General features: G+C 33.7%; 2 protein-coding genes across 2 annotated transcripts; both read right to left on the reverse strand.

Annotated features, from left to right (window-relative positions):
• Positions 1–190: 190 nt before the first annotated feature.
• On the reverse strand, positions 191–8,765 carry pkd2l1 (polycystic kidney disease 2-like 1). The gene is made up of 15 exons (XM_051648652.1): positions 8,465–8,765; positions 7,838–7,951; positions 7,013–7,140; positions 5,343–5,596; positions 4,848–5,072; positions 4,387–4,615; positions 3,606–3,776; positions 3,324–3,505; positions 3,025–3,145; positions 2,833–2,931; positions 2,535–2,656; positions 2,298–2,415; positions 2,078–2,154; positions 1,658–1,796; positions 191–1,131 (listed from the first exon to the last, which is right to left on the reverse strand). Exons 1-15 carry the CDS (start codon positions 8,754–8,756, stop codon positions 961–963), a joined length of 2,442 nt encoding a protein of 813 aa, XP_051504612.1. The 5' UTR covers positions 8,757–8,765; the 3' UTR covers positions 191–960.
• Positions 8,766–13,781: 5,016 nt separating this feature from the next.
• Positions 13,782–14,396, reverse strand: atoh7 (atonal bHLH transcription factor 7). The gene has a single exon (XM_051648682.1). The coding sequence runs from the start codon at positions 14,275–14,277 to the stop codon at positions 13,867–13,869; it is 411 nt and encodes a 136-aa protein (XP_051504642.1). The 5' UTR covers positions 14,278–14,396; the 3' UTR covers positions 13,782–13,866.
• Positions 14,397–14,760: the final 364 nt, after the last annotated feature.

Consider the following 14,760-nt stretch of genomic DNA (forward strand, 5'->3'; position numbering starts at 1 on the left):
TTGAATTCTTTTTTTTCCTTTCAAACTGAAGAATGCTCTGGTGTCCATGTAGTAAATTAGGAAATCATTTGTTTTGTAATTTCAAGTATTTATTTACCTATAATTATTGTTAAACAGGAAAAAGAGAGAAATATTACAATCTTTTTTAAATACACATGATCTAGCCATGTTGTTCAAAGATTAATAAATATATAAACTGGCATTCACACTGTAAAATACACTAAGAACAATCAGGATAAAGAGATTATGTCCTTAAGATATCTTTAAAAGTAAATGAGAACTTTCCCAAGACTGTTTGTTATAAAAGTATACATTTCACTTTGTGTTTTCAGAGCATTATGATAAATGTAACAGTCATGCTGTACCATCTAAATTTAGCTCTCCACGAAGCTTCCATACTATATGATGGGAAAGAATACAAGACACAAATCTAATCCGCAAATTTGCCATATGATTAAATATCAACAGAGATACGAAATCAGCATTTACTTAAAATATGATTTAGCTCTGGTTCTGTACATAAACACTTGTTTCACAATAACTAATAGTAATCATGAAAGCTCAGTATTAACAGAGAGGAAGGTGATCAAATTAATAATAGTAATCTAAAGAGATCTGGCCTGATATAGTTTAAACTCCCAGAAACAAGTTGAAACGGTTTTTAAACACTACAATACAGCAAGTACACTGTGCCAAACCATTAATCAAGCGGTTCTGTGGAATATAATCAGACTGCCAATCATATCACCTCTTCTTAAAGTGCATTAGAAGCTGCACAAGTGTTAAACAGTCAGTATTATAAGCATATTTCTGTTTCCACTGCTAACATAGGGTACTAACATATATTCTAAAAAATAATACCGTCCTCTCTACTGTCAGAGTCTGGGTCTGTTTATCCACAGATCAGGCTTGGATTAAACCTCTCATATTATCCTATTTCAAAACTCAGTTTTTGATGAATCAGTGACGTGCAGAACTACTGTTCTCAGTGATGACTGGCCGTCCTACATCTGGGAATAAACGATTCCTTACATTTCCCACTGGAGCAGCTGGTGACCAGGCTGGTAGCCCCTGTGCCAGGACTCTTTCCAGGTTTACATGAATATTTCCTCCTGAAGCTGGCCTTGATTCCTGTCACAATACAGCAGCAAAGTGTTTTTTTCTTTTCTTTTTTTTTCTATAATACAAATATGATTCATGTATTTTATATAATCTAGAAAAAAAAAATATCAGTGACTGTAATTACAATATGTCCTGGTTCTAATATGAAGCACATATTTTTCATGTCTTTGGCATGAAAGAATTCCTTTGTATTATAACCTCAAGAGTACTTTAAATAATATGAAGAAGTATAATGTAACCATAATAAATGTTAAAGGGTTTGTTCACCCAAAATTTTAATCCTCTCATCATTTACTCACCCTCATGCCATCCCAGATGTGTATGACTTTCTTCTGCTGAACACAAATTAAGATTTTTAGAAAAAATATCTCTGCTCTGTAGGTCCATACAATGCAAGTTGAAATAGTATTCTAAAAATCTTTGTGTTCAGCAGAAGAAATTAATTCATACACATCTTGGATTGTATGAGGGTGAGTAAATGATAAGAGAAGTTTTCTTTTTGGTTGAACTAACCCTTTAAGATCTAAACACTCACATCATCTCTAGTCATCCTATCCATTGTGTCTCTGTTTTCTGTTTTGGAAGTCTGAAGTCTCATTTTTTCCATAACGGCATCAACTTTGGATGTTATAGTGGCCACAGCATTTTCAAGCTGAGCAACTTTTTGAGCAAGCCTGGTGTATATATATAAAAAAATTAAAAAAAACATTAGACCATGTACAATGGCAGCATATCAACAATGGACATTAGTGGATATACTGTACAGATATTATATAGTTTTTATATATTTTTTGATAATGTATGCAGTTGTCAAGTCAGAAATCAATCAAGCCATCAGTAAGTTTCCATATAAATCTAAACCCTTAACTTTTCGCTTAAATTTAATTCTAATGAAGTCGATTTAGGCATTAAATTACGACACTAAGAGAACACGTTTCAGTATTCTGTACAAAACCTTTGAAACTCCTCTGTCTTCTCTCCATGGTCCTCTGACGTGTTTCCAATATTACGAAGCTCTTCATTGAGCGCATCCTATTTGAAGAAAAAATTTTTTAAGTTAAAATGTATTTAGAAATATCTAAATCTTTCTCTCAAAACCTAATCTGACACTCAAATAATCATTTATATCACCATGCATATTTTTCATAGAATTAAAAAGCCCAAGCAAAGCACACCCTTTTTTCCTCCAGATCTTGTCTCATTCTCTCCTGCTCCTGTTTGTCCAAAGTCTGGTTCCCATCTTGGTCAAATGTGTTGAAAGCAGCTGAGATCTCCTGATCATCATGACCCATTCTGACAAGTGGGATACACAAAGAGAATAAATTCTCTGTGCATCATTACTGCTACTAAACATCAATGGTTTTTTTGTTTTGTTTTTTGTTTTTTTTAAAGAAAAAAAGATTTTTACTTACTCTTTCAAAGCATCCCTGAAGTCTTTAAACTCCAGGTCAGTTGAACCTGAATCCAAAGCTTTCTGAACATCAGAGATCTTTTCCTTTTTAAGTTTCAGTTTCATAAAGGTCTTTGTATAACTCTGAAATTGAAGCATAAATTATATTTATTCACTTTTAGTGCACTTTTTACTTGTGCATTAAAACAGTTGAAACACAATAATACTGGCTTTTACGGTGGCTGAACAATTTTTCAAAAATAAACTTGGATTAACACGTAGCTAAGGTCCCATGCTCTAGATGACCTTTCATCACTTGCCTGTTTGATGAGGTCCGAAATCTGGAATTCAGTTTTCTGAGAAGCGAGCTCTGACTTCACCTCGGAGTATGTGTCATTAATGATGGCCAGAAACATGTTCTGTTAAATCAAAATCACCAGGTTAATTGAGGCATTTATGCTGTAGAAAAATTAATTCATTGTAAATTAATTGTTTGACTCCGGATGACTTACCAGCAACACAAAGAAGACAAAGAACACATAGGAGAAAAAGTATATTGGTCCAAGTACTCTGTTTGCCCTGTCAATGGCATTATAGTCAAAATCCCCAAGGATGATTCGAAACTGGGTGAAACTGAGGACAAAAAAAATGATTAACATTTGCTTTCTTAAAACAGAGGATATGACTTGTATTTATCTATTTTCTTTAATGAAAGTTTTATAAAGATTTTATAATATTTCTGAGTGCCTCAATAAGCATACAAACATTTATTTATACTGTACATAGAATTCAAACAAAAAAAAATCCTTACATGCACTTGTTAAATGTGCTGAATAATTCGACTTCTGTTCCAAAGAGCAGGTAACCCAGCTGAGCATATGCAAAGAACACAATGAAGAACATAATAGCAAATCCAAAGATGTCTAAAGCACACCGTGCCAGGGTGGATGTGAGCTGGGTCATCGTCTTATTAAAACTGACGTACTTGAATATCTGTAGAGATTAAAACATCATAATATCAAAATTGGTTAATTTGAAACTCCCATTTTATGGAATGTTATTTTAAATATTTTTTTAATTTAAAAAATATTACCTTTATCCAAGCAAAAAACAAGTTTACTGCATTCATGTTGTTGTATTGGGTTTGCCAAAATGCAAGAAACTCAAAATCAGCATAGATGTTTGGTTGTTCTAGAAGCTTTCCAAGTAACTCATTCACTTTCACCGTCCGAAATGCACTGAAAGCTATTGCAACAACAGCAAGCTGCAAAAGAACACACAGTTACTTGATTCTGCTGTTTTCAAATAATGTTTACCAACGGTGTTGGGTATATCCGATTAAAAAGTAATTAGTTCATGTAATCTAATTACTTTCAGTCAAAAAATTAGTGTATTACATTACATTTTAAATTATTGTAATCAGATTACAGTTACTGACTTTCTATTAATGTAATTACTTTTAAGTACATTAGTTGCACTAAAGCAATATGTGTAATACATTTAAAATTTGAATTCATATGTACGTCTGTTAGTGTTTCTGTGACAGCTGAAGGGTGTGCAACAATGAATGAGAAAATATAGGCATTTTGAATTGGAGTGGAAACCAAAAACCTTTCTAGGAAAAGTGATTTTAAAAGTAACTTAAAAGTAAAATAATTTGTAATGTGATTACTTGTAGATGAAGTAATCATTAAAGTAATCTGATTACATTTTTTAGAGAAGTAATTAGTCATTTCTAGTGGATTACTTATTTTGAGTAATTTACCCAACACTGTTTACAAATATATGTGATAAATATTAATAGGGACATTTACTAAGACCAGAAATTATATATTAAAACCAATATTTTGTGCTTATGATTTATTTTCTCATACCAGTATCACCACTAAATCTAGAATGTTCCAGAGGCTGCTGAAATGGGACAGTTTATGGATTCGGAATTCCAGAATTTCCTCCACAATGTAATAGAATATGAACACACAGAACACAATCTCGCAGCCGATGATAAAGTAATCCCAGGTGGTGACATAACGAATCAGCTTCACAGTGCGAATCTGGTAGGATGGAATTGCTCCACCAGTAGCTGGAAATTCCACCACTAATCTAAATGAAGAAGAAAACATTCTTTTGAGATAATTAATTTTACTTATCAGAAATTATGTATTTTTTCTGCTTTGTACGTTGAAAAGAACAGATCGTGTTAAATAGATGTTAAAAAAAAATGCTATTTCATTGACTAAAATAACAAAATGTCTGACCACATGTACAATTTTGGACATTCAGAAAAATGACTCAAAGTGCATGTATGGTGTTGTTTAAGGTCAAATACTAGTACCTTACAACACAGAAGAGATTGATATTGGCATTGTATGTAGAAAAGTCAACAAACAGAGCCCGAGTTCCACGATCAAGCCACAGGTTGTCTTTGAGATCCACCAGAATAGAAGCACTCTCTTCTTTGGTCTTTGTCAGGTCTTGGTAATATCCTGCTCCACTGTATGTGCTCAGCAACCCCCAGTGATTTGACCCTTTAATCTCCCTTTCTGTGTGGTACTGCCAGCTGCAGAGTAATGACATTATATTTTATAAGTAAACTCATTGCAAAACCTTAATAGAGAAATTTGAGGACACATTTCCAAATTTCTACTATGCAATATCACAAATTTCACAGAGATTACTATGATCTGAGTAGCAGGAGACCCAATCAGGAGCAGCAAATTCTTCAGTTGCTCTAAATGTAAACTCATTGCTGTCTTGCAGAAACAATCGAGATATTAAAGAGATCTCATTTCTGATTTTTCTTTTCAATGGGAAGACAGATGTTACTCACGCTGTACCATTGATCAGCCCAAACATGCTGTCGTCCTCTTTCTTGTCACTGTACACATCGAAACAATCTGTGATTTCCTGCTGAAAGTCTTTGTGCACCTTGCAGGAGTTGTGCTTCACTTTTAGCTGTCGAATGCGAGGGACACCTAACAACATATTCTCATAGTAAATGAAGGACTGATTTCCATTCTCAAGAGGCAAGTCATTATACCACTTAGTCCAATACAGGCTATCAAGTAGAGGGCCTTCCATGTACTGAAAAGAGTAAAGGTAAAAATGCAGGTTAGAGGGGTGGTGTTATCACAAATCTGTCCCATTACAATTTCAAACTGAGTATATTAGTGTAGGTTTTCAGGAATGGCCTAACATAACCTGACATTTTATTATGTAGTAATTTAATCCTTTTATTAAAAAAAATGCAGTGGCCCAGTTTGGACACTAAGTCACACATAAAAATGTATTGATTTCATTATATACAAAATATTAAACCAACTGGCATCTGCAAACAATTGATGCTAGACCTTTTTTTCAGAGCCACATTCTCTTTTTTGAGCCATTTATTCAATACTTATAATCAACTGATGTCAAAGAGATTTTTAGTGGATGTTTCAGTCAGTTCACACAGGTGTACTGGCACACTGTAAACCTAATGCTCAAAATAATTCATTGTTTTGAGTGAGGAAAATCACACAAAAAACCTTATTTAGAACGTTCTCCTTCTTTTGAGTTCACGAAACTGACACCTTTTAAGTAACCTGAATTGTTTTGAGTTTAATGAATTTGTCTCTTTAAATTTACAGGAACTTAAATTTAACTGAAACTGGGCAGGGGATTTCTATTTCACGGCATGCTTTGCATGCCACTCGACAATGTTCAATGTAAATGTTCAAATTAAGTGTAATATAATGTATGTTTGTGCAAGATGAATGTATGTTTAATGTTTTGTTGGGTTATTTAGAAGAGTTTCTGTTATGTTACAGTTTTGGGGGGGTTACCATTACGGTGAATAGTAGAGATTGAGCTTAGGTTGAGGACAGGTACAATTTAAAAAAATGTCTACAGTATATTGTTTTACTTGTGCAATTACAATGCTAATCAAAGCATATTGTTTCCAAATAGCATGCATTTAGCATTCTAGTATTTACTGCTAGTTAATTTCTCTTTACTTGAAATATTTAAGTTGAGCTTACATGATAATTTAAAGCTCAGCCAAAGAGTTACATTTAAAGTTAAGTGCCATTAAAATGTATGAGGTAGCATACTCAATATTTCAAGGCAGGAGCAATTAACATGCATGCTTAGTACCAACTGAAAAAAAAACTGACTGCCTCAAATTTTTTGAGTTCTGCTAACTAATTAGGTGTAGTTTATTACACAAACTATGGACATGTTTCAACCAAAAAGTGTCCAAATACTATATCTATTGTTTTATCATTTGAAACATATAATGTGTGATATTGTGAAATGTTTTGCTTGAAAAGTGTGTTTGCACTATATTTCTTTAAAATAAATGCCATTGATTTGATATTTTGTTACATAATGCAAAGATATTTATACATGTTTGAGTCTGGGTTTGGTGTCCAAATGCTTTTTGGGACCACTGTATGCTTCAAATCTGACTTCAGACCTGACTTTATTCACTTTGGAATAAGATAAATAATTAGAACTCACTATCCAGACATCATTCATACTGCCAATGGAAGAAAAGCTGACTCCACTATCTCCTGGTAAATTCACAAAGAGATCAGTCATTGCTTTTGTGTAATAGTAGGTGGAGCTGCTGGTCATACCATAGGTCACTGCAAAAGAAACATGTTTATAATCAGTCAACAATCATCACTTATTGCTCTTTGCACAGGCGTGCTACACCATTCACTCTCACACAGATAAAAGACATCAATTCATTTTAAGTTTCATCCATTAGCAGTGCTCACGTCACGCAAGCTGGTGGCACGGATGAGGAGAGGGTCATTTGTTTAAACAGACACAAATAGCTTGCTTGAACAATGTGAATCCAGCATAGACAAAGCCTCAATTGCATGAACTGAGCTCTTATCAGTAAAAGACAGCAGGGTCCAGCTTGTGTTCCTTTCAGGCCTTATTTTCCACCGGACAATGCCGGACATTTTATAATAACCACTTAGGCTGATACAGATCTCTGGTGATAATAGCGCACAATATAGTGGGAGGAACAGGGATCAGTTAACCAGCACAATAATTGACAAAAGAGCAATCTAAAGACATTTTAACAATATTACATTAATACATATTAATGTCAAAGGATTTCATGGAATTTCCACAAAGTGATCTTTAATATCCACACCTACTGCTCTGTGTATTTATTTATTTATTATCAATTATTCATTTCAGTGTTTCCAAACCCCTACAGGTATTTATGATCGAGATCGAACTTTCCTAACAGGTAGCCATAAATGAAAACACTGTATTTAGACAGGACATATTATATCTGCTATATTCATCTAGCCTGATACTTACACAGACACAAATCCACTAAGAAAACGATGTAGACCAGCAGTTCTTTGAATTTGTTTTTGACCAACAGCTCAGGATTCTCCTTCGTGTCCTTGGTTAGAGCTGTTCCCCACAACCCTACCAAATCAAACACTTTTTTATTTGATGCAATATAACACAAAATCATATGAACAATATTAGGTACACCCCAAATATGATCTGGGTTTTGTTGGAATACATTTTCCTCTCTTCCAAATCATAGAAAAAGATAACAATGCTTCAGTAAATATAGAAATGTAGAAGTGTAAAGTTTTAAAATAAAAGAAGAGAAAATAAGGAGATGTGTTGCTCCACTTTTATCAATAACAGCCTTTAAAAACAATAGTCAAGTAGTTGATGGCACAGTACTATCATGACATTCTTATCATTTACTAGCTGCACACTGTAAAATGTTTTGTCTAGTAAACTATAAATGTATTTTATGTAGTAACATCAAAATAAACTGGTTTTATTCAAATCAAAAAGATTATTTTATATGAATAAATCAACCCGACAACATTAGGTTACACTCAAAAAAGTTATTTTTAAAGGTTAGATCAGATAGAACAACAACAATATGGTAGCGCTTTCTACAGACACATCCTCCCTTACCTTTGAGTGCTCTCAAAATAAAGGAACAGCATCCAGATTTCTTCTCGCCAGTCGGCTGGGCAAACACTTTATTCTCGGCCGAATAGGGGTTAGGCATATTCACTTGGTTCATGGCCTCCAAAGAGCTGTGGAACATAGGCTGAGGGCTGTATATGGTGCTGATGGGGTGTTTGATAGGTGGAGGAGACCCATTATAGGCCTGATTCACCCAGGCTCCTTTTCCAAAGTTGTCCAGCTCGCATCCCACTGTGCTGCCTAGTTGATTCTCTGGCCGGTTATTAAGGTGTTGCATGGTGGTGGTGAGTAGAGAGGTGTAAGTAGATGGGTTTAACAAGTAATACTCAAGTGAAGCCTTTGGCCAAGGATAGGCTCCACCTGCATTTATACCTTTCTGCTCGAACCCACTCGAATAGAGCAGGGCAATGGTTCTGTGGAAGGAGGGGCTGATCTTTTGTTTACAGATCCATTAAAAATCACAGTCCTTCAATTAAGAATACTGAGATATTTGCTTGAGATCCAGGAATAGCATCACTGACAATACAGAACTCGTGATTTTGCATCATATTGTTTTAGACATGCAAAGACCGTGATGAATACTTTTTCATAGATGCATGTAGAAATTACAAGCTTTTAAACTACAGTGTAAAAGTGAACATGTGTTGTTTCTACCTGATCTAACCTTTAAAAAGTACTTTTGTTGGTCGAAACTAATGTAGGCAGGTTGATTCAGGCATGTTATATAATACTTTTGACTTGAATAAAGTCAGTTCATTTAGACGTTGTTGCAAGAAGAACAGTTTTTAGGTTATCATTTTTACGACACCTGATATATTTTGATCAATGGCCATCTGTTTGTGCTTACAACATTCATATTATACTAATGTTGATTAGTTATTGTGATCAAACTTTGGTCAATGGATATAAGGATATTCCATCAACTACAGTATAACACTGTAAAAATATAACAGTATATTTATATACAGTATAACACACATAACTTTTGAGTTTGTAGTGCCCTAGATTGATCTTGTTGAGATAATTCAATTATCCAAGTTTTTGTTGACTAAACTTGTGATAAGTTATTGAACTTTTAAAATATAGATCAATTGAAATATGCAAATCACGCTCACGTATTCGGATTCCCAGCATTTTCTGCAGCATGAATACATTATATTGCAGTGTTATTATCTTACTTTACATTTTTTTTACTGCTTGCTGATTTTATTTATGCTCTTGGTTGTAGTGTTTGTTGTCACCTCCAGTTATTTGTCATGCAATAATTCAAAGCTCATATATTTACTCGATGTGTTTGGTGATTGTCACCATCTGTTGAAGGCCATGTGTGTCTCCTTAAGCTTAAGTCTGAGTATGATAGAGGGGTAAAACATTGATCTCTTATTTTCAATTGGCCATTTCTCATTAAATTATAGTTTATTTTAACTCTGACAATGGTATAGCCCCAATTGCTTCATGGTTATCATCAGTAATATTTAATGATAGTATAAGTAATTAAACTGCTATATTTATTTCAGTTGAAACAGAATTAAGTTGACTGAGGAAAGTCAAGTTTACTTAAGAAGACATAAAGCTCTTTTAACAAGTTATATTGATTTCAACTTTGAAAGTCAACTTTATGTTCTGTTGACTTTCCCTCAACCTTCTCTCTTAAGTTGACACAACTTAAAATTTTACAGCAGCACAAACACTTACTTTTTTAAGTTGAAACAATAAGAATTAGTTTTGTTTTTTGTTTTTGCAGTGAATATTATCGCTCTCTCACCAGTTTATTTATTTTGTCAACTAACAATGATCATACATCACAGGAGAATTCTGCAACGTTGTCAACATCCAGGACAGTTCCACCACATCTAAAATTTTCTGTGGTGTTTTTTATAGTATTCTGTAATGGAAATGTTAGGGGTCAAAGTGACATTTTATACATTTTTGGAATAAAATGGAAGACTCCCTTGTCTTGCTCATTTCATACCTACCATTGTATGTATCCAAATACATTTAAATAACTTTTTTTCACACTTCATGCATAATTAGACAAAATTATAAATGATAAAATTAGACAGCTTGATAAGAAATGACCCATTATAAAAATATTCTATTAACAAGTGATATTTGCCTTGTTATTTCTTTCATTTCTTCACACATATCTCAAACATGCTTTCCCACTTTTGTCTCCTTGATAACTATGCACACTAATTTTGATGTGGTTAATATGACTGCAGTCATAATTTATCATATTACAGAAATAAATTTCATACAATACATTTTAAATGGTTTATGAATGTTTCACTCCTTGTTAAGATTATTATGGTTTTTAAATGATAATAAATTATGTATATTATATATTTATGATGGATTTTTTTATTTAAATGTTTAAATCTGTATATGGAATAACACTGAAAATAAAATGGAGTGAGGTTTACTTAAAAAAAAAGAAAAAAAAAAATTGGAAAAAAAGATCACAAAGAAATTGCTAGTAAATTTAATAGACCATATTTTTTATTGAAGCATTGAATAAAGCAAGTGTACTGGCATTTCAATGCTTTTTTTTAATGTAATAAATCTGGTACCACATGACACATGGAAGTCTTCCACAGGAAAGCGAAAATAATAGAAAAAAAAAAAATCCAGAGCTGCGTGCGCTCGCAATACTTGGTGCATAAAGCATGATGACAGTAACAAGCAACAGATAATGTTTTTGATCATGAACATGTCATTTTGAGTAGACTTCACAAAACAAAAAGTTAACAAACGTAAAAAAGATTTTAAACAAAATTGGTGTAAATCAACTTGCAAACAGTAAAATTATGCAAGCTAATTAATTATTCAAGCCCGGTGCATGCTGTGAACACCAGCTTTGAAAAGTTAAGTAAAATTTACTTATTTTATTTACCTGTGAAATTTGCTTACAATTAGCAAATATATGACAGGGTTTTCTCCTTTAGGTTTCATATAGGATGATGCATTGTGAAGATAACAAACAATCATAAATAATATTTACTTAAGCTAGAGCATTCATTTTTACATGTCTGAATTAAGTACAAATGTAGAATTTACTTAATATTTTCAACTTCAATCTTAAACTAACTTTGTATTTAATACTAACTTGTACTTAATATTTTCTGCTATATTTATTTACCACCCACAAAAAAACATAAGAAAACTAAACACACATAAGTTGTTTAAAAAGTAGCATGGTAAAAAGTTTCCAAGACTTTAATGTGACCTTCATATAAAAAAAGAAAACTTAAAATCTATCAACCCATGCCCCATCAATGTGCCTGTTGTTGAAGAAATTCCCATAAATAAATGAATATAAACGAATTACTGCATAAATAAAAACTGCTTTGTGGCCATCAATTAAATATGGATGCAATATAGGTTCCCCCTAATTAATAAACATATATTCATTGATGAAGAACATTAACTTATGGATGACCACCTGTCAGAGAGCATACAACAACAGTCAACCTAGCATCAGAGTCATGGAGGCCATCTGTAGAAGATACAGCACACAGTACCCACACTAAACCACTTGCAACTGAGCAGAAAAATTTAATTAAACAGTTTAATCAATACCAGTTTCAAAAATGTTCCTAAATTAGTTAATTAACAGTTAAATCTGAGGTTCTGACATATTTTTGTATTCTGAAATGGTTGTCATTTTCCTATGTTGAATGTTTCGGTATGTTGATCATTTTGGTGGTAGCTTTTTAAATCATAAACTTGAGAGTTACTGGGCTCACAGGCATCATTGTGAACTTAAGCCAGATACTTAACCAGGTTACTGTAGTGGACTGATGCTGAAATGTGTTCATCGTAAGTTCCACAGAATGACAGAAACCATGATAGAATGTTCAGTGCAATATCCCATGTAATCAAGTATGGATGAGTGGTGGCCTAGTTGAGAAATAATTTTAACAGGCATTATAAACAAGATGCAAGGAAGTGGCTTTCACTGAGATTAGTGTGTAGTGATCATGACATTATGGTTGCTCGTAATGACAGTTGAAGGATGTATCAAGCTTCACGGACACGCTTTTGGCTGAGCACTGGCTGTTCACGCCTCATTACCACCGAATAGACATTTTATACACAGTCATTGGACAGCAAAGATTTTAATCTCTTTTCTAGATTAGGAGTAATTATAAGGATGCCGTAGTCAAACTTGTGCCACTCTGTCTGAAAATATAGTTTTCAACTATATTCTTCACTGTCCTGATAATCTTTGACCTATAAATACAGAACGTTCTGTTGGTTTAGGAAATGAGCCGAACCAAATAAAAATGACTATCAGATAGAAAAGGTACAAATTTGGATTATTTGGTTATTTAAATGATAAATTCTTAAACTTTTAATTCCCCTTCCTTTTTTATAGTATCTTTTAAACAGCTAAATAGATACACAGGTCAGTTCTGACGTCATTCAGTGTTGTTTAACCATTATTTACATCTTCACTTTACTGACAGCAAAGACATTTGTTTGGTGCAGTCTTATCTTGGGACACAGAGGGTTTCACTGAAATGTGTTTATCTCTTCCGTGTGGCTACAACACCAGAGAGACTATTTATTTGTATTAAAAAAAAAAAGAAAAAAAAAAAAGCAATAATAAAATTTGATTTCATTGCTAACCTTGCTGTTTCAAAATAGAGGGAAATATATATTGTTATAACAACAGCATAAATAGACTAACGAATAATGTAGCATTTTATATATAATAAAATTGTGTGTGTCCAAAATTACTTGTTAGATTTTCAGACTGTTACTTGTTATTACTACTTTCAGACTGTCATTTATTAACAAAAAATGTTGTTGAAATATTTCTGTAAAAAATGTGCTGTTTAACTAGACAATGAAGTATTTAATTGGCACAAGGTCTTTGAATTCAATGTTTATTTGCATACTGATGAACAGCACTATGTACAAAATACAAAACATTTAACATGTTGTATTTAGTTCATGATCATGCATTGTTAAATTAATGTTTTATAAGATGCCATTTTGGCAAAAGACGATCACAGTGTAGTTCTCATATCTTATTCATCTTTATTCACAAAATATTTTATACAAAGCAATAATAATAATAAAAAATAAAAAAACATCTGACCTAGTGATTCATTGACAAATGTGATTTTATGGAGTCATCAAATACCATCACCTGGTGGAAGATTTTATAAAAGTGCATAGAAAAAACTATTTTATTGCAACAATTATGCAACTCTACCCCTAGAATTGTTCAGACTCCATTAAAGCTAATCAAACACTTGATTTTCTGAACCATAAATATTAAATATTACATAGTAATACAAACATATTTACTGACTCCTGTATCTACGTAAAGAAAGATACAAATTAACGCACCATTGCGTATGAGTCAAAGTGAGAACTTAGAGACTTTCGTAGTCATAGGAGAAAGAGGAATGCATGCAGTCATTTTCCATGGACGAGTTATATCGCATAAAGCAAGAATAGGTCTCTGGTTGTAGGTCTTCAAACTGAAGATTCAGCCAGTCCTTTTGAGGAGCTGTGTGTCTACTGGCATCGGTCAGGATCCGATTGAGGGCCATGATATAGCTCAGGGCCATCTGCAGGGTTTCATATTTAGAGAGTTTTTTGTCCTGGCCCCACTGAGGAACAACCTTGCGCAGGCGATCAAATGCCGTGTTCAAGCCCTGCATTCTCTTCCTCTCACGAGCGTTGGCCGCCATCCTTCGCCGTACTGCACTCTCAAACTTCTCTGGATCTCTGGAATCAGACTCAGAGCCAGAATCTGCACAGCTTGGTCTGCGGGGCTTCATGACTCCTGCACACTGGGCCAAAGGTCCACCAAGGCCAAATGAATCCTTCAAAACTATATCCAGAATTTTCTAATGCACAAGAATATAGACAAAACAAGACACAATGTTCTTCTGCTCACCAAAAAAAGTACATCCAGATAGTGGTGCAGTCCTTGAGTCTAGTGGTTAAGGCTTCTGGTTTGCAATAAGGATGAGTGATGCTTATATAGTGCTCTGGTATAAACAGGTGGCAGCAGGTGGAGCCCCACCCTTGTTGGTCCATCCAAACATCCATTATTATTAATGAAACACACATATCCAACAGCAGGACTAGTGCACTCAAACTAGCGTCCCACTCCAACCCCCATTACCTCAAACTTTAATGACATTCCAATTAACTTTGGCTGCTCTATCAGTCAAGGCTCCACTGAAACCATGCGTTACAAACACAGATAACATACCATCTGGCCAGGGCCACTAAAACAACCAGGGGTGAATGACAAG

This window comes from Myxocyprinus asiaticus, chromosome 21 (genome assembly GCF_019703515.2).
Source record: "Myxocyprinus asiaticus isolate MX2 ecotype Aquarium Trade chromosome 21, UBuf_Myxa_2, whole genome shotgun sequence".
NCBI classification, from domain to species: domain Eukaryota; kingdom Metazoa; phylum Chordata; class Actinopteri; order Cypriniformes; family Catostomidae; genus Myxocyprinus; species Myxocyprinus asiaticus.

Bases quoted from the DNA above. Each gene is read 5' to 3' on its own strand.
- pkd2l1 (XM_051648652.1), bottom strand. From the start codon at position 8,756: ATGCAACACCTTAATAACCGGCCAGAGAATCAACTAGGCAGCACAGTG. The intron at 7,141-7,837 runs GTAAGTATCAGG...TTTCTTTTGCAG, and splicing joins CTTAGTGGATTTGTGTCTGT to TGACCTATGGTATGACCAGC. The intron at 4,616-4,847 runs GTACTAGTATTT...TTCTTCATTTAG, and splicing joins AATCTCTTCTGTGTTGTAAG to ATTAGTGGTGGAATTTCCAG.
- atoh7 (XM_051648682.1), bottom strand. From the start codon at position 14,277: ATGAAGCCCCGCAGACCAAGCTGTGCAGATTCTGGCTCTGAGTCTGAT.